Here is a 20,098-nt window from a genome sequence, read left to right as displayed (position 1 = left end):
CTGTCATGGGCGTACAGTGATGCATGTTAAAGAACTTGAGCTTTTAAGTGTCAGCCTGCATCAGGCTTCCTCTTTATCTTCTGCTTCTCCTTTATCTCGGTGTGCTGCAGACTCACTCGGTCCACCGGGATCTACTTTCACTATTCCCCTCAGGTCACTGCGCGGTCGTCTCTGCTGGGTCCTAGCGCCAGCCGTTTTTACGTCCTGCGACCCTCGGGATTATTGCATCGTCTCAAATGCGTACAGACTGCACACTGACACGGTACACAGTAGGTGCTGAACTCCATGCTCAGTCAAAGTGCCTCGTGTGCAGTGTAATTGGAAGTGCAGGCAGACGTCAATCAAACCATTTTGAAATGTCATTGCCATCGGTGTCATAGTTTTTTTAATTCTTTTAGTAATCATAGGACTGGTTTCAAGATGCATGTACTTTTTTTGTCATTCTATACTCAAAACCTGCTTAGTATAGACTTGGAGATGCAGTTAAGATTTTGTCTTTGCGTTATTTAATTAGTTATTAGAATGATCAAACGTGTCGGTATCCCTTTTGAGGGTCGTGTTATTGATGATGGTATCGTCACTTTTTGTTAAACGATACCCAGCTGAGCTGTCAAGGACTCGTGTTGCTCTTTCTGCGCGTCTCCCTGTATTTGTAGAACGGCAACAATACACGAACCGTAAGGATGCATACAGAGCACATTAATAATATAATAATAATCAATAAAACGCATTGATACGTCTGACGGTGACATATGAAATGGTGGCTGCGGGTACGAGCAGGAGGGCTAACGTCCAGAGCGTTAGGCCTCTCACTGAGGCAGCTTCTCTTTTTTTCTGTTCAGTCCTTGAACGCACCTCAGAACCCCTCTTGTGACACTGACTCCGCTCCTCCTCCCTTTCAGAAGCCTCGCACCTCCCGGAGCCTCCTCTGGATGGAGAGGTCTTCTTCTGCTGAGACGTGGCCCTCCTCTTCCTCCTCCTCCTCTTCCTCCTCTTCAACCAGTCACAGCCATTCAGGAGGAATGTGTTACTACCAAGTAGTAATAAATGCATCTCCATACGTAATACTGCAGTGTACTGCTTTTTGGGACCTCTAACATCACCTCAAAGACTTTTATTCTCTGAATCGTACGGTAGAGCAATTTAACATTACATGCTTTGTTTTTTCTCTCTGGAAAGTCCAATGTTTTAGGGATTCTGTGCACAAGTAGACATGCATACTTGCAGTACTAGCAGCACATTTCGGGGTATTCGGTTTCCTTTTCCAAAGCCACCACTGTTACGCGATTCATCTCTTCGTTTGGGAGAATTATGAATTTGTGCGTGTGGAATGGAAAGCGTTTCACGAGCTCTGCCAGGTCTCAGGCTGCACCTTCCAGTGTTCGGTGTTTGTTACCCACTTCACACCAACACACACACACACACACACACAGACAATACCCAAAAGGCCACTGGAAACATCGCATCACTCCCGCTCATTTATTCTCGACTAATTAATCCGAGGACTGAAGCCGCACGGGGAAATCTGCCGAAACCACGTGACTCAATCAAAAACAAAGAAGTGTTTTCAGTCCGAAAAGCTCCTGTCTGGACCCAAACTGAAAGAAAACATTCCTTTACCGACTACTTGAAAAGCAGATTTGGTCCACGCATTTTGCCTCCTGTTCGTAATTAACATGGAATTAAAATACCTTGGTCAATCTTCCACAGAGACTTTATGCCATCAATCTTGTTCCCCGGCTCACTTTTAATTTATTTGAGGAATGGATTCCTCCATTTTGGAGTGAAACTCCTCAGATGCGCGCGTTTCTGTTTCCAGACTCAACCGTGATTAAAAAAAAAAAAGGACGGAGACGTATCTTTTGGCGTCTAATGGATCAATTCATATCCTTCAGTGTGTTAGCGCCGTGGATATTAGCTTGATCCTTGCTTTATCTCCCCGTCAATGGGCTTCTATGCCGCCCTCATCTCTCATGCCAGCGCCGACGACTGCAGCTTCCCTTAGTTGTTTTGTTTATTTTTTTTTAATTGCGTGTACAACTCTGTAGCATGCTAATGGTTCCTGTGTGTTAGAGAGTTCAGCGGTTCCGATAATAGATTCACGCGGCTGCCGCGTTCAGAATAAAGGAGGCTGTTAATCTGGGGACAAAGCAGCTGGTTAGAGGAAATAAACACCAAAATGACGCTCTGTTTGAACGCCTAATCAGGAAAAGCGGCTCCGTGTCTAATCATTTCAAATTAACCCGACATCAGCGGTGTTGTGAAGCACTTTGGTCCAAATATGTTCATGCATTCATTTTTTTCCGTTTTGTTATCAGTGTGAGATATCAATGAAGGAGGTCTTTGTATTCTGTGGAATTATTATTATTATTATTTTTAAATCGAGGGCACTGATGCTCACGGAAAGCAACGATGATCCAAAGCGAGAGAACGTGGTAAAGTACGTGAAAGACGCTACGTTTTGTTAGCGCTGTAAAGGGCTTTTACGGTTTGTTCCCACGGTGACCTTTCTGACCTGTCTTCTTTTTTTTTTAAGCCTGTGTTTTATCCCCACTAATCTAACCCCAGATTGTGGGCCGCACACGCTTACCTGCTGGACAGGTAGGACGTAAAAAAATAATAGAAATGGAGCTTTTCTCCAGTGAATTACAGAGCAGCGCCACTGAACTGCCGCTTTGGTGTGGCGTTGAAGTGCTTGTCTGTTAACTGTGCTTTGTGTCCTGCTTTTATTCTAGCGTGTCTGAAGAGGCTTACGGACAATTAGTGGCTTCATGTCGTTTTTATTCGTGGCTTTCTGGAGTAATCCTGTCAAAGACACGGAGAGGAACGGGCCTCTTGTTTTGTGTCTCGGTTGCTTTTAGCTGTGTTTTGACCACTAGGGAGCGCTGCACCTATGACTCACACAACAACAACACCACCACTCTGTTTTTCTTTTTCTTATTACATATTCTCCCTGCTGTGAGAAAGACATATTTTTCTCAGCAGGTCATGTCGGCGTACAGAGATGATGTGGCGAGAGCGAGGGCTCTCACGCTCTGTGACATTTCCCCCGCTGCATTTGTAATTGACTGCCGAAAACAAAGCCGTCGTCGGAGATTGTAATTGGTTATCCGGTGAAACAAGTCGGCGGCAGCTTTAATGTGGGGAAAAATAAATGAAAGCAAAGGAAGATGTGGCGGATCCACAAACCCCTCTCTGTAAAGGACAATCAGCAGACACCAGTCAGGAAACTCCCTCCCCGATGATGATGGTGATGATGATGATGATGATGATAGGGCTGTCCATGAGACGAGTGTCCATCAGGTGAACCCTGCGTAGCCTTAAATCTTAAATGATAAAATGCACTAGAGTAGAGCCGAGCATCTCCTCAGGAGAGACGAGATCTTTTAAACCTCTGATTTGAAAACGCAGGAAGAGTTTTGCACCGTAAAAGTGGCGCAGGTTTGTTTCGTTCCCAACAATGTAAAAAAAAAAAAAAAAAGACAAATATGTAAATATGATTTATGTATAAAACAAATCAAATGTACAAAAAAAAGGAAAAAAAAGAAGTTTCATTTGTGATCTATTGCAAAATTTTGTAAGAATGTTTTATTTATGTTTTATTCTCACCCATGGGGTGATGTAAAGTCACATTTCTCTCATAATAAAGAAAAAAGACAAATCATAATGGACATTTTGAGTGTTGGTTGTCTGTCAATTGCTTTTTTCATTTCTCTCGAACAAATTCCCCCCTAAAAAAATGAAGCACAAAAGTGCAACAGGCTACTTATTTTTCTCTCATCTTATGGACCAAATGACTGATTCAGAAAAGCATCAGCAGACGAATCAATGATTATTTTTTCTGAAGCATTTCACATCTTTTCACATCTTTAGAAAACCACTCGAGCTCTGCCAGTGACTCAAATGCTGCCCCAAAGTCCCTGTTTCTTTTGGAACATTTATATCACACAAGCAAAAATACCAACTGACAGAAAGAAGGTCTTCAAACTAGAGTCAAAACGCAAGTCCCGCCTTCAAGATCCAGTCCCAGCAGGTCTTCAGCGAGACGTTAACCACAACCCCACTGGCGCACGTTGAGGTTCACGTTGGCCCCTGGAGGGCCCGGGGCCGTTTGGTGTTCCTCCTTTCCTCCGGTCTGATCTGTGATCCCACACACACACACACACCTTTCTTTTGTGTGTGTGTGTGTTTTTGTTTTGGACACTTAAATAACAATTCATTTCATTAATCCCTTTTTTTTATTGTCTCAGAAGCAATTAAAATGGCCATCAGTAAATCCTGTTAATGGTTTGATTTCCTGTTTCCATTAGTCGTGGCACTGCTGTTTGAGCACCAGCGCCGGAGGGGAATGACAAAAAAAAAAAGCTGACAGCCATCTTGATGGATTGACAGCAGCGCAACCCGCCCTCCTGATAAATAAAGCACCAGCTGCTTTAATCGCTCCGTGCCGCAGACACCAAGTCTCTGGAAACCTCGACTGGGAAGAGTTCTCTACTTTTCTGAAATGTCCATCACCGCATCACCTCCACACATTTCTTTGCTCTACACATTATCGATCGTACCATGTGATCTCTCCACCCTTTCTACGCATCTCCCCATCCGGCTCGCTCAGCATATGAACCCCACAGGCAAAACATCAGCTGATGAGACCAAGCAGGAAGTCGGTGTAGCTCGGTGTGCTGAATCCTGTTTAACGGAGCAAAGACACTCCAAAAGGTATCTGATCTCTTTTGAGATTATTCCCACCGACTCAAAGTTGTGCGGCAGCAAGTTTGTCTGCGGAAAGCCGGATAGTCTCATTGGCTTCTGGTCGTCATGGTGATGATGGCGAGGTTTTGCTGGGGAGACGGCGAGGGCAAAAATAAAATCACGACTGTACAATTATGCCAAATTAAAAAATCCCGTCGTGTCCTAGAAGAACAAAAGACTTGCAAATAAATGTGTGCAGCTCGAATGAGTAATGACGATCGGTTCATACGCTCAGATTGATTCATTGTATGGCGCAGATAAGAAACATTTGACATTGTTGAACTAATTATTCTCGTATCATAATTGACTAAATCCGTCTAATTGATGGCTTTAGCGGCTTTGAATTGAGCCGAGATGGTGGCAGCGACACGATCCTCAGGCACTTTCCAATGCGCTGATTTATCGGAGCCAAAATCTTTCTCCTTGACATGAAGTCAGTGGTGGATAAAGTGCTTTGGTCCCTCACGTAAAAGTAGAAATAACACAATGTAGAAATACCCAATTCTATCCAAAAGTCTTTCATTTAAGGTTTTCTTACACCTGCATTGAGTGATGTTGGCCGCTAGGGGGCGGCAGAAACACAACGCAGTCATATTATATATTATCACCTTTTTCAATCAAGTCGTGTTGGCAAACAGTTTCCTACTTAGACATCGAGCAACTCAAGCATTCTGAGTCGTCTATTTAGCCACCTGCTTCGTGTTAGTACAATATTTATTCTCCTTTTAGCGCCGCTTTTCGTCTCTACTCTAGGCTAGTTTCAACTACTTTATGTAGTGTTTGGTAGTTTAAGCTAAATTGTTGTATTGCGGGCATACTATAATTATGGATTAGGCATCATAAATTAGGACTAGGAGCCGTCAAGTCTTGCGTGTTACTGTGAGATTAAGGGATAAACGCAGCGCAGGGAGAATTTTGGGAGCTAGCACCAGCAAACAGCAGCCTAATGTACTCAGAAATAGGAAGAAACATTTGGGAGAGGACGGAATAACGGATACGGCCATCATTAGCCCGGCGGCTGCAGCACCGACTGTGACCGGCAGAGGAGCACAACTTCTGCCTCCAGATGATCTCGAAGTGAGAGAAAATTCCCACTCGGAGCTGAAGAGCGTCCTCTCTGACCTCCATGGAGGAGCCGGGCCAACTAGCTCTGCTGCTTTTCTAATCTTCAAAATAAATAATGCTCTCACTATTACATAAATGTATTTGGGCTCATTACTCGTTACGTTTGTCTGGATCATTGCAACATATCCCCCAGATTTGTAGACAGATTTCGAGACAACAGCATCACATACAGAGAGAGAGAGTTTCTAAGAATAACTGAGGGAACATGGGTTCATCAAATACGATTATTTATTAATGAATGCTGGAAAATGACATGCCCAAAATAAATAGTGTATCTCTGCAACTACAAGGTCTATTTGAATAATTTTGGTTGTATAATAATTATACCCTTTTGAGATTTCTGCAGAGGTGTAAGCATTAGCATATGTTACTGGGTCAGAGTGAATGAATATGAAACACAGCACACACACAATTGTTCCTTCCATCCCAACAAAACTGTACCCCTTGGTCTTCTACCGGCTCGTTCTGTATTGAAGGCCAGTGCCTCAAGGATGAGTGCAGTACCACGACTCATCCACTAGTTGGAGACATAACATGTCTTTTCAAGTTGGAAGGCTGATGATAAGGTGTTTCACGCAAATTCGTGTGAATTATAAAAAATTACAGAAGTAACTTTATATAGAAACTTTTGACAAGTTCTACTGCAGTGAAATGTCCCCTTTGAAGATTCGAAACATTTAATTAGTAATAGAGAAAATCGCATGGTTTTGAATGAGTGTCAATCTCAAGTGGCCAAAGTTGATTCACATCATAATGCATCTGACAGTTTTCTGCAAAACCCTCTGATTTAAAATATTCTCATTCAACAAATCAAATAATGAAAATCAATTGAACAAACCATTTCCCTTCTACAGCAAGATTGTTGCTCTCACTGACCTTTGGATGGGGAGGATGTACTGTATAATTCAGAAATTGTTGAAGTGGTGAATATGAGTGAGAGTTGGTGTAAGACTTAATTCAAATGCTGCAACATTTTACTGCTTCACATGTTGAGGCGGTTTCCAGTCTCTGCTGCTTTCCCTTCAGAGTGGATTCCTCCTGCTCAGCTAAACTAAAGAGGGCGGGTTCCAATTAAAGCAAACCTCTGAGGTGACCACTTGATATCTCCAGTTACCGGCCAAGACGAGTCTCTACGCAGGCAACACTCCTCATGCTCACACCAAAGGCATTGTGGATATTTGTGACGCGTTCACTCGCGTCAGTTTACTCGCTCGACAATAATGCTGTGTTCACACCAAAAGCGTTGCGAATGTTCCTCGCGTCTGAAAGGGGGAGTGGCTTATCTCTGTGGGTTATCTCCGTAAAAACTGTTACCGTTTCCGCCATCCACCATGGAAATAACAACTAGTTCTGCTTCATGTGTGAATTCCACATACGTTGGAACATCAAACTCCATGGTGTCTGGGTTCAGCAGTTTGATTCAGCAACGGCAGGACGGAGGTGTTTACGCCACGCAAATTTTCCGCCCGAGTTCACGCCGCGTCAAACGCATCATTCGCGCCACCCGGCGAAAAATTTGCTTGCATTGACTTTGCATGTAATCTACTAACGTGTCAAATTCGCAACGCGTTTGGTGTGAACGCAGCATTGGATTGTCTTTATTCACATGCCAGTGACACGACCAGGTGGCCGGGATTCACTTCAACGTTCATTTTAAACTTCTCTAGCTTTTGTGTTTTGAAATATACTTTGACAAACATATTTGTCATCTGCTCATCGACAATGTGCTTATCTTAGGACTGACCTGGGGCAGCGGCAACGGAGAAGAGAGAATTAAATATTTTTAGAATTTCCTTTATAAAATGGCAGTCAAAGCAGTTCTCTGGAACTCAAATGTACACACTTCCAGAGTGTCTTGCAAATCAAAACGGATTCCCTCTCTCTCTCTCTCTCTCTCTCTCTCTCTCTCTCTCTTTCTCTCTCTCCTCTGTGGTCTCCAGCGGCTATATGGGCGGATGAATGAGGAGGCTCGCTTCTTCCCAGCCTTCTGACCTCCATGGACATCCAACAATTTACTCCCTCGGTGGTTTACAGTGGCAGTTGCTTATTGCCTCTGGACATTGCACACTAGGCTGACAGAAAGAGAGAGAGAGAGAGAGAGAGAGAGAGAGAGAGAGAGAGAGAGAGCTTCTAGCAGGTATATTTTTTTTAGTCTATGGAGAACACACAGTTCTGGGGGCAGAACGTCGCTATTGATGAAAGGACGGACATCCTTGTCTTTGTAGTGGTAGATAGAGTTCTTGTCGTGGGATTTTGTGCCCAGTATGATTTAATCAGTGTGGGTGAACTTGTTCTGCTGTGCTCAGCAGTCACTCAAGCTCAATCAGTAAAGAGAGAGAGAGAGAGAGAGAGAGAGAGAGAGAGAGATTTTGGCCATGATGACAGTTGATAGACAATACCTTTGAGTGGTCAACCATGAGGTCGTCCGAAAAAACAGGTGTTCAAAAACATTTACCTCCTCATAACACGGCCGCCACGTTACAACATTTACAATCTTGCCGCCGCAAAATTGCATCCGATGAATTGTTGCTGCTCGGACTGCAACAACGAATCGGTAAAATAAAAATCGATTATCAAAAGAGTTAGCAACGACTTTCATTATCGATTCGTTGTGTCGCGCGATTCAATAAATCGCAGAGAAGAAGAAAAAAGAGCGGAGCAGAGCAACTGGCCTGAGGTCGTGATCTTCACAATAAAACATCTTTGATGTGACGTGTCTAGTCTTGGCCAATCAGCGTTAAGATGTCTAGAGCGGCTTCATTTCCCTCAAACTTGTTTTTAATGGAAGCTAGTCAGCTTGCTATCGCGTTAGCTAACGTGTTTAGGTTGTGTATTGTCGTTAAAGTTCCGTTATGTTCCGTTACAGCTCAGTCTTGCTTGTAAAAAACCGTAACGTGATGAAACATGCCGTCACCCCCCGGTCTGGTTCAGTTCACCAGTCAACGTCGTTAACGTTAAACCGGCACACCGGAGGATCTGGCTGCAGGTTTTTATTTTATTTTTACTCAAAGTAGAATAAATCAAATCACGTAGTTGGGCTTAGCCAACAACGTGATGTTGTCATAAGAGGCCCAGATATTGAACAAATGATGTGGTCCATTTTTCAGAATGAAATAGTTTAAGCAAGAGGACGCTCTATATGTAGTGCGGCTTGATGCAGGGCTGAGATGAAGTGGAGCTGAAGGTGAAAACACGTGAGAGGAGCAGTACAGCTTCCCTCTGTCCAGTGTTTCATACATATTGATAAAGCATGGCATGTAAAAGCAGCCTCTGCTCCAAAGAGATCAATTACAGTAAAAAGGGCTCACATTTGGGAGATGTAAAGCATACATGTGTATGTTTTTTTTGAGTTAGTCTGTTCTTGTTTTATTTTTTAATTAACAGCTCAGGGATGTTCAAGGAGCAACCTGTTATTGCTTTCTGAAGATGTTTTGCACTGTCACTTCTGTTTTTGAATAGAGGGTTGAAAAGTAATGTTTTTTTTTTGATCCGATTCATTGATTAATCGAAAAAATAATCAACCGATTAATCGAATCCCCTAGTTACTGACCGATGACCAGAGCTGAGTCTGAGCGTCCACAAGTGATTGTTGACACTGATGTTGTAACTGTCTTCATATTATGATTATACACAAATGATGTAACAAACGAATAGCATTATTTGATGGATACTACTACTACTACCTGCGGACCTTTTGCTGCATCCGGTAGACCCCATGTGGGTGGACACCCTTTTTGTTGGCGCTACAGGAAAGGAGGGCACCTTGACAAAGGCATTTCAGCAGCTTTGAAAACGTTCCCGTCAAATTCTCCTCCTTATCCAGATAGACGGATTCTGCTAGTGTTTAAGAAAAAAATAAACTGATTACAAGTTAAAAAACGTAACCTGGAACTTGAGATCTCATATATTAAGTGAATAGACTTTGATTCTCAAGACAGATTCAACACTTCTTCTCGAACAAAGTCTTCAAACTTGCAATTGGCCCTTGTCCTCTTCCTCTTCTTCCTCCTCCTCGACGTGACTCGTCATGTTATCCTCATCACATTCTTAAATGTTAACTGCCCCTGTCACAAACAATACAAGTACAATAATAGTGTCTGTACCACTAGAAGCTTGACTTTTGGACAAGGATAAAATGAACCTTATCAGATAACTGATTTAAAAACGTACCAGAGGACATTTTCTGTTTTTCGCCAAGATGAATGTCTTCCAGTCATCCTTGGGGGGAATGGTGATTGTTGAACGCTGTCCTTTCCTTTTGTTTTTGTACATCTCATAATGTTTCTTGTCAACATCAATCAGCTGTCTGGGGGCAAGATCTGGAAGGTAAAAACACATCCATAGCGTGCCGAGCGTCGGCATGTTTCCACACTACTTAGCCAAGAGATTGCGACGAAACAGAAACATAAATGCCAGCGGAAATGAATTGTGTTCATAACCTATCCGCCATCAAGTCATGGAAGTGGAGTTGCATCACTATCTGCCAATCCAAATCAGATCGGAAAGTAATGACTATGGCCTTTGAATCATTTAAGAAAATCAATGAATTTATACAACTCTTTTGTCAAATGAATTAAGATGATGAAAGCAACCATCTTTTTAGACCGCTAGAAAGTAATTTGCTACATGAGGTAGCTTTCTCTTTCTAGAGCTTGCTCGGTTACATTACATTACATTTCATTTAGCTGACGCTTTTATCCAAAGCGACTTACAATAAGTGCATTTAACTATGAGTACAAACTCAGAACAACAACAATCAAGAAAATACATTTATTCAATAAAGCAAAACTACAAAGTGCTATCAGTAAGTGCCATCTAAGTGATACTAAAGTGCTACTACGACGCTACCTTCCTTATTCAAGGTATAGTCGGAGAAGATGTGTTTTTAGTTTGCGGCGGAAGATGGAGAGACTTTCTGCTGAGGAGCCAGGACAGCAAACAGTCGTGACTTTGTTGAGCGTTTAGCTCGCAGTGACGGAGCTACAAGCCGATTGGTAGAAGCCGAGCCGAGCGAACGGTTAAGTTAGCACTTTGTTGTTTTTGTTGGTAATTTGCAGTCGGTCTCGGACAACAGTAACCAGCTGCTGAAACCACTGGACACACTGTGGCATGAGGACGGTCACGGTGCGGATTTGTTCCTGAATAAATATAAAAAGTGGGCCATGTGGAAATATCACACTGTCTCGTCCACAAAACATAAAAAAATGAAGCACGATAGAAATGGCTTACATGATTTCTTTAAAACAATCACTAAATTAAGTTAACATTCATAAGGTAACTATTGTGTGTGCATTGAAAAATATTTTTGTGAAAAGAGCAATTTCTATAGAAATTACAAAATACATTGTGCGTTCATTAATATTGAGACGGATCCGACCCCATTTTCCTGTTCATCTGCTATGACAAGTGTTGGCCATCTTGTTCTTGGTGAACTTTGGTGTTCAGGGACCTTTTCTAAATTAGTGGCTTAGGTCCTCTATTCGACTGGACTAGCTGAATGTCCGGCATACAAAAGTAACTTAGTTAGGATAAAATTTTCTGAAAAAGGGCTGCCATGTCTAGACAGGCGAAAGTGGCTTCAGCCTCTTCATGGCCCTGAGCAGGAACAAGAGAGCACAGATCATGAATCATGTATAATATCCGCTGAGTAGTCTCCTCCGCCTCACACATTGCTTCCCTTTTTAGGAGTCACAAGATGAAAAGTTCAAGAACAGAGAGCAGAAGTTGAGGATCAGCAGCCGGTGGCACAGCCGCAGTGATCTCGAGTACATTCTCCCTGTGGATATTTACAGAATGCTGAGTAGATATTATTCCAGTCCTTGTGGAGGTTTGAGTTGAAATCACGGCCGTGAGCGGTATCTGTACCATGATGGAGGATGGAGGGGGGGTGGTTATGGTGCGGCGCGGGATGGAGGGCGGGGAGCGAGGCGATGCCAGGTCCTCCATCTTGCTCAGAGATGTGAGGATGATTTAGGAGGCCTGTCTTTGCCAGGGTGTCAAGAGAGGGAGCGGGGCTGAGCAATCCTATTACTCCTCGATGACCCTGCCTTAATGCACACACAAATACACGCACACACACACACACACACACACACACACACACACACACACACACACACACTTCTCAGTGCCTAAGGCTCACACACTGTTCAGAAGGCCACCAACACTCTTAAGGACCACATTGTAGTCGGAGCCCAGCTGGCAAGTTAGCCGCACAAACCAGAATACAAAACTTCAGGCTCGAATGCTGGGCTGCAATTATCTCAACAACAGCTATCGGATGAGTCGGCATTAAATTTGGTGCGGGCGTCCATGTTCCCCCTCAGCATGAAATGGCGATCGCTTAACTTTCCAATCCGGTGCCATCGTCACATCCATTTGTCCAATGACATCGGCCGACTTTGCGCTAATTAGCAAATTTTGGCGCGCTAGCACGCTCAACTAAGATGGCTGACACGGTGAGCATTATGCCAGCTAAATATCAGCATGTCAGCATTAGCGTAGTGAGCATGCTGAGCATTAGCTGTTAGCGTGGTTGTCGATTCGTAGTCCTCATTCGAAGACAGAGTTGAATCACAAGGGGAGTTGGGTAATACAATACTTCCCCTCTCTTATTTCAGCCAATGGGTGTTTTGTAAAGGGCGTTGATGTGCAGTGGAAAAACCATGCGACTGGTTATACTATTTAATTCATCAGCAATGTGACATTAAAACTTCCCGTTTGTGGGGCATTCCTCTTGCAAAGTTCATCTGGGCTGATGTTAACAAGTTAGCAGGCTGGTTTAGCAACTCCCTTATCTAATTCTTCAGTTGTCACTCTGCTCTGGTGAAGCTTCGCCGATAGCGTTCTAATGTAAAGCGTCTCTTTGATTCTGGAAAAGTACTGAAAGTGGAAAAGTGGTTGTGGTGGCAGGGGCGTGGTTAGCTCAGCTGAAGAAGGGGAGGGGAGAAGTGACTCAGGGAACAGGTGTCGGGATGAGACGTAATTGGCCTCAGCTGGAGCAGATTGTGTGTGTTGTGTGTCTTGGCTATATAAGCCATAGGATGGACGGAGGCGCTAGAGAGGGGAGAGGAATGCACGTCCCAATAAAGACATTGCAAAACAGCGCCAAGGTCGGCGTGTGTCATTTGGGCTGGGGGAGACTCGGGGAGGTAATGAATCCTGTTACAGTGGTCAACTAAAGTATATATATTTTTAAAAGGCAATCGTAACTCATAACTGTTGAATATTATTTTTTTGGTCTGTTACATGCTCTCTGATACAATCAAATTCAACTTGATTTTTTTTTTTTTTAATCCTGTAAAAATTGTGTGAAACAGGGTCTTTTCCAAATTCCCCCACCTAATTCCTCCGAACACGGCAGGAGACTTGAACGCCACTTGAAAAAGAGGCAGAGTGGAAAGAGCGAAGGGAACGGAAATTGTGCGAGTTATTTCTAGCTACCTTGTTTGTCAATTTTCTTTATCCGGGAGCAGACCATGGAGCGGGGCATATGAGCACGACTTTCACTGGGTGTTGGCGGTTAAGTTAGCACATTTCCTCATATTTTAACACCGAGCTCACCGAGCCAAGAGATGTTGCTGTGACACTATAGGATCGTGAGTAGTGTAGTATTTCTCCATTACGTCGCAAATAAAACATGTTTTCCACAAAGCGTGGTTGATTCCATACAGATTTTTGGCTTCACACCAACGTTTCACTCTATCTTGGATGACTATGACATGGGGAGGGTTTAACATGAAGTTTTTTTTTTTACTTCCTCACTGTTGAGCTCTATTTAACAACGGTCCTGGTGACCTCAGCACTGCTTATTAAGCTGTGATGAACACATTTGCCTGTGTCACCTAATATTCAAGTCTCTTGTGAGATTCATATATTTTCCACAATACCCTATTTTCTCCTCCATAGGAGGAACTTGGAGCGGTCCAGTACCGTCACTGGTATCAAAGCTGCACTGGTGCAACTAGTGGTGAAGGTGCCTTGCTCAAAGACAAATTAACAGCAGATGCAATGGGAGGAAAAAGTTAACGGTGAATTAAATTCTATACGCCTATAAGACTTTTATGATAAATTGCCCTTGCCCCCTAGTTCACACACATACATTGTGAAGACAAAGTGCCTGATTTAGGGAAAAAGCGTCTGGTTGGGGGCCGCATCCTTCAAACTGGAGCTGACTAAAGCACAGAAGCCTCCACCCTCAGGACATTTGTGCTGATCCGATTGGCAAAATGGAGGAAATGTCAGCCAGCCTCTAAAAGGAAAGGGCAGCATTGAGTTCACTTCCTTAAATCTTCATTATATTCTCAAACATCTCTGCCTTTGTCTCCCCCATAATAGCATGGAGTGGATAGTAACAGCTATACAGACCCAGGGGCTTGAAAACCTGTGAACTATCACATATTAACTTGTTCATGGTTACTCTTAGGAATAACACCAAACGCTAACACTGCCCGAATCTTTGCTGTGTTGTTGTTTATCCAATGACTCACGTCGCACAATATGAGGTAACGGATGTATTGATAAATCATTGGCTTTGTACTCGCTAGGGTTTTATTGCACTTCCTTACAGCAACGAGCAAGGTTGTCGTCAACTCGAGTAACTCGAGTGATCTTCGCTTTTTTGGTGACCCCCCTAAAATATATATTTTTTGTTATTCATCGCTTTCATCGAGTCTTATGTTTATCGCAAAATGTTGATATTGTGATGAAAATATGATTTATCAGTCGGCGCTAGCTTCAAGGCTCATTGTCACCTAGGGGGACAATTTTTGGTTATTTCATGCCATTAATTTGTAAGACAATGTATTTTTTAAACTGCTGCTTTTTCATAACTTTTACGCAGAACACCAATATCACTTGGATATTAGGATAGCTTCTGGTAGCTTAGGCTGTGCAGCAGCTTTGCCAGATGCTGCTCTGGGTCAATAGGATCCTGCTAGTTGGTTCCCATTGGCTCCAACCATTCATCAAAAACTAGTACCTTATTAAGGTAGCTACCTTATAAACCCCAGGCGACCCCAAAAATGGGGCAGAACTCTTCATCAGGAGGTCTTCCTCACTCTCAAAGTCCTCCCATGAATTGATACCTAAGCCACTGATGTGACGTACCAAAAAAAACTGCAAAGCCTAGCCTTACAAGAGCATATAAGTCCATTTTACATGTTTAAACACAATTCAACCATAAAAATTAACATAAACCATAAATATGACTCGAAGGACTCGAAAGTGACTCGAAGTTATGAAAATATACATTTTTATATCCCTAGCTTGATGTCACACAGGATTGGCGCACCTTTCTGGAAAGCTTACATTGATGACCCACGGAATCCAAAACCACTGTCAGACAAAGCCTCAACAAGATATCAACCACATTGCATTTTATTCCAGCCAAAAAACTGAAAAATGACTTACTTATGGAAGAAATGATACTTACTTGTTATGTATTTGTGTATCTGCTTGAGCAGAGCGTCTCTGTTGTGGAACGTTGTGGAGGCGTCCAAGGTCCAGGAAGAAAGTTAGGGCATTTTTGCTTTCAGCGGACCTAAACCTACGGTTCACGAAATCTGCACTAAATTAATTACTAAAAATATTTAACTTCACTTAATCAAACTCAAACTTTGCAGAGATTCTGTTAACACATAGTGCTAGTTTATAGTATAAAGCGATGATATGCATAATTAAAAGAGGAAATAGATCCTGGAAGTTTCTTTTTTTCTTTCCTGTGTTCTATCATCAACCAATATACCATATATCAACACATATACTGCTATATGACCCTCTTAACTGTTCTCACAAGTGTTTTCTGTATAGTATACCTTTTTAAATGATTCAAATAGCCCTTGTGGTTAAGGAGGTTTTCTGTATTTAGTATGGGTATGCAAACCATTTGGCATTTTTGAAAAATGGCTGGGGGGCTAAACGAGTTAAGGGGGCTGATGTTAGCTAGCTGACTTGTATCACAGGCAGTTTGATGACTTTATGGCTCTCCTCTACTTGAGCTACTGTCACAACGATGACAAACACACACAAGTAACATTAATAACTGTGGGTAATGCATGCTCAAAATGATATCAGATGCCGCTCGTGTTTTAACAGCTATAGCATCTTCATGGAAATGTCTTTCTGTGACTGCCAAGACAAACTGTCTCCATGCGCTAACAAATGTACAAATGTTTAGCCTTCCCAAACCCGTGTCCCTCCAGTAATTAGTGTGATATCTTATTACATCCGCTACCTAACAAAGCTCCCGGTGCCAGAGCAGGACTTAGAAGTTGGCTCATTTTGCCATTAAATAGCGCTAACAAGGTCCGCTGGGATCAAGCCGGCACAGCAATTGATGTCAGTTTAGAATAGTTAAGGAGGGCTCATGATGCTCGCAGGAATGTCCCAGTGGCCCAGTGCTCTTGTTTTTTCCACACCGGGCGCCAATGGGAGCCGGACTGGACTCCGCAGACCCGTGGGCTTTCTCTTCGACGCTTTAAAGAAATGGCTTTTTTAAAGCGTCCATCGTTACCGCTTCATCTAGATTCTCTTTGAAGCCTGCTTTCTCTACGAGGAGAGGCTCTGCCGGTGCAAGTTATTGTCTTGGTAATCAGTATGCATGCAGAGTGTTTGATTTAACCAACTGATTTAAGTAGTGATTAGCCTGTAGTTTTGTATTTAGTATATTATAGAAAAACAAAGGGTCAAAGACCTTTTTTTGGTCTTCTCACTGTCTCTTTGAGCTTGTTGCAGACAGAAGTAAGACATTTGCATCTGATTAGGCTTCCCTCAGAGCTGTGATCTCAGTGTGCTCCTTGAAGCCACAATCCTCCCGGCACAGCCAGACATGCATTTGTCAGACACTTCTCCGAGCTCATTGCTAGGGAAATGGGTCAGCGGCATGTTAATTGAAAATGACTTTTTTTTTTTAAAGGCCCTTTTGATGCTTCTTGGCATACTTTCCCCCACAGTTAAGTATTCAGGTGACCCTGGTCTTGAGGTAACATATAATACATGCTGGGCAGAATAAAGTAATATGTGTACAATTAAGGCAAAGTGTTAAAATTAAACGTTTCTACCATTTATCCAATATGTTTAGTAATATAGTTTATCCATTTATCCAGTTATATATTTTAACCATGTGTTGATTACTTTTAGTTGTATATTTTGACAATTTATCCAATACTTATAGTCATATAATTCAACCATCCATTATCAATTACTTTGAGGTATATACTGTATTTCAGCCATTTATCCATTACTTCAACTATTTATCCATTACTTTAACTATTTATCCATTACTTTGAGTTGTATTTGTCAAGTTCTCTTATATTCTAAACAGCTAACAAAAAGCAATCACAAGTTACACACACTTGCAATTCTGGGTATTCGAGTGTTACAGCTGACTCATTATGAGATTGTGTTCTTCTTTTTTTTAATCAAATAGTCTAGTATTTCTATTTCGTTCATTTCATTTATAATATGTAATATGTAGTACTTTCGTAGCAGCCGGGGTTGTTATTGGGCATCTACGTGAAGCAAGGCGGTGCTGATGAACTGCATGGAGCTCAGCTGACTCCCCGTGTAATTACAGTCCGCTCTGAAAAGGGAGTCGAGTGCAAGGCTGCTGCGATGGCTGATCTGTGTCTCCCCGTGTCGCCTCTACTCATAAGTGCACCATCTGTTTTTGCATTAAGTTCGGCTGAACTGTGACACTTGCGTGCTTCGGCTTCCACTCAGCAGTTCACACTGCTGCTTGAGGATGTCTTTTTTTTCCTCCAGCCTCTGGTATGTTAAACTGTAGCAGCATTTAGGATTTTAAACCAATACAGACCGCTATTGTCTTTTTAAAATATTTAAAATATTAATATTCATTGCTGCTTGTTATTGTCACCGAGACCCATTAACTTCAATTACATATCATTTGAACCCCCATGGGGGCCTTTGTAGGTGTTTTTTTGACAAAATGAAAATCACTTCCTAATTAGATTTCATCCAGAACAAAAATCTTTGTTTTGTCACCGGGTGAAGTTAATTCCTTTAATTGTAAAGGAAATGGTAACAGATTACTGCAGAGACCTTCTGTCGCCCCCCGCAGACTGCAGGGAAGTTGGATGGTGTCCATGTGAACCTGCTGACTGGAACAAACATACAGAGGGGAAGCGGTGCTCCTCTCTCAGCCGGAGAGGAGGAAGAAGAGGAGGAGGAGGAGGAGGTGGTGTTGGATCCTGGAAGCTTTGTTGGTTTCACAAAAACAAGTCCTGTTGTCAGGACACAACACCAGTTTAAAGAGCCAATGTGCCGTGCAGCGTGCAAAGACATGGCACAGCAGTCTCCTCTGTCTTTTTCTCGGCGCCTTACTCACTTTTTATTTCAGTATTTTGGTTTTACACAGACACAAATTCAAATTCCAGTATATAATGTAGCATATAAACATAATTTAATTGAATAGATCCGTCCCATCTGCGCCGATATTCAATCACGCTATTTGAGTCAGTATAGACCCGGTATTGAGCTTCAAAATCAAAACATGTTTCTGTCGTTGTTCTAGTTCGGTTGAGGTTTCTTTGACTCGTGGAGTTCCTCAGGGTTCACCACTTGAGCCATGACTGCTTTCGATAAAGCCGCCGCATTTCAAGCACGACACAACACAGATGTTTATGTGGAATACGATGGTGCAGCCAGACGATGTGCTACTGATGTGTTTGAGAATGGACTATACTCCTAATGCATGCTGGGCTGCTCAGCAGACGTTTGCATATGCACATCTCACTGCTGGGTGTATTATTTTTACATAATTACTTGGCTTGTTCTGTATTCCATGACGTATGCTGCTACAACATCCTAATGACCTGTGGTGGGCTCATTAAATCAACTTTCATCATCTCTCATTCTTTCTTTTTCTCAAAATCAAAATTATCGAGCTGCTTAAAATATTCTTTCCTTCTTCTGGTCTCTCATAATTGATAAAAGACACCTTGCATGTGAATATAAAGTGTCAGTGCAGACAGTCCACCATAGCCCTCGCCTTTCCTCCAGCCTTCGTAATGAGGACATTAAGAAACACAAGGCAACTTTCTAATATCACTAATGTATAATACAGCAAATATAGTGCAACTAATTTATCTTAATACGGTTATATGTGCGTCTAGTTTTCAGTGGAGAACAGGTGGGTGAAATGAGCCAATCCTTCATAAGTGGACACTTTGCAGAAAGTGCTCTTCACCTGTAGAAATGATCGTTTCCTTAACGGCAATTGTGTCGGCCGAGTTTGTATTAAGATCGTAGGAGGTCGTTGTCAGCAGAGTAAAACAGCCCTGCAGCTGTTCTGATGAGTAATGTTGCGTGGAAATGATGCACAATGTGGTCTTGATTGTTAATGTTGCATTTTAGCGTTTGCATTTCGAGCATTTTTTCTACTATACAATACTCTCACTCCAAAAGGCGGTTACTCGTAACACTCGGGAGTTGTTTGAAAGAAGCAAGGAGCAGACTCTTCCCCCGGGGATGTTGGCCTGGGTCTGTCATGTTTGTGGACATAGACTTGAGCACGAGTGCTATGGACATATGCTCTGCCCAGTGCGACCATATGTCCATTCCGCCGCTGCTGTTTCCCAACAAACTGCTTCGTTTTAGCAGAACAAGTCCGTCTGGCACGCCTGCTCCGAGTAGTATTAATGTGGACAGTCGCTGCATTTGAAACGGAGCATGAGGAGGCAGAGGTTAAAACGAAAGATTCACTTTAAATCTGAATTAACATTGTTCCATTCTAATGGGTCCAAACAGTTTCGTCATGACCCACGGGCATGGACATTTTATTTTCAGGAGATGAGCGCATAAAGACAGTCATTTAGCTGGTGAACTTATATTCTGTAATTGACAGCGATTTTTAGTTTGAAACATCCAGTCCAACTAAGTTTTATATGGCAGTAGCTTCCAGCTGTGCGTCTCAAAATGTCTCGATATCCCCGTGAAATCTGGCAGCTGCTAACAGACAGTGTCCTTGCAGTTGTTCCATTATTCAGTGTCTATGGATCAGCTTCACCATTTGCCTCCAGAAGACCTGCCGGCAGAGAGTGTCTGAGAATAACATGCGAGCCCTGATGCTAAATGGTGAATTTAGTCTGGAAACTGCAACGAGGAAGAGCATTTTGCTCTAGTTGAGTTATCGAGGAAACACCTAAATCTGTAGCTCTGGACAACACTTGTACAATACCCGTATCGGTCCGTGTACCGTAAACCT

The 20,098-nt window shown here is 42.6% G+C and overlaps 1 protein-coding gene across 1 annotated transcript in view; it reads left to right on the top strand.

The window, feature by feature from the left end:
- LOC306735887 (uncharacterized protein) overlaps positions 1–1,020 on the top strand; it is a gene marked incomplete at its 5' end in the record, with an annotated part of 73,887 nt that extends 72,867 nt beyond the window's left edge. Inside the window, one exon of the mRNA XM_079217456.1 lies at positions 903–1,020. Within this exon, the coding sequence (XP_079073582.1) occupies positions 903–955 (53 nt within the window). The 3' untranslated portion in view covers positions 956–1,020. The remainder of the gene's footprint in view (positions 1–902) is intronic.
- Positions 1,021–20,098: the final 19,078 nt, after the last annotated feature.

The sequence above is a fragment of the Taurulus bubalis genome (genome assembly GCF_910589615.1).
Source record: "Taurulus bubalis genome assembly, chromosome: 4".
NCBI lineage: Eukaryota > Metazoa > Chordata > Actinopteri > Perciformes > Cottidae > Taurulus > Taurulus bubalis.
This window is presented reverse-complemented; position numbering and strand designations above follow the sequence as displayed.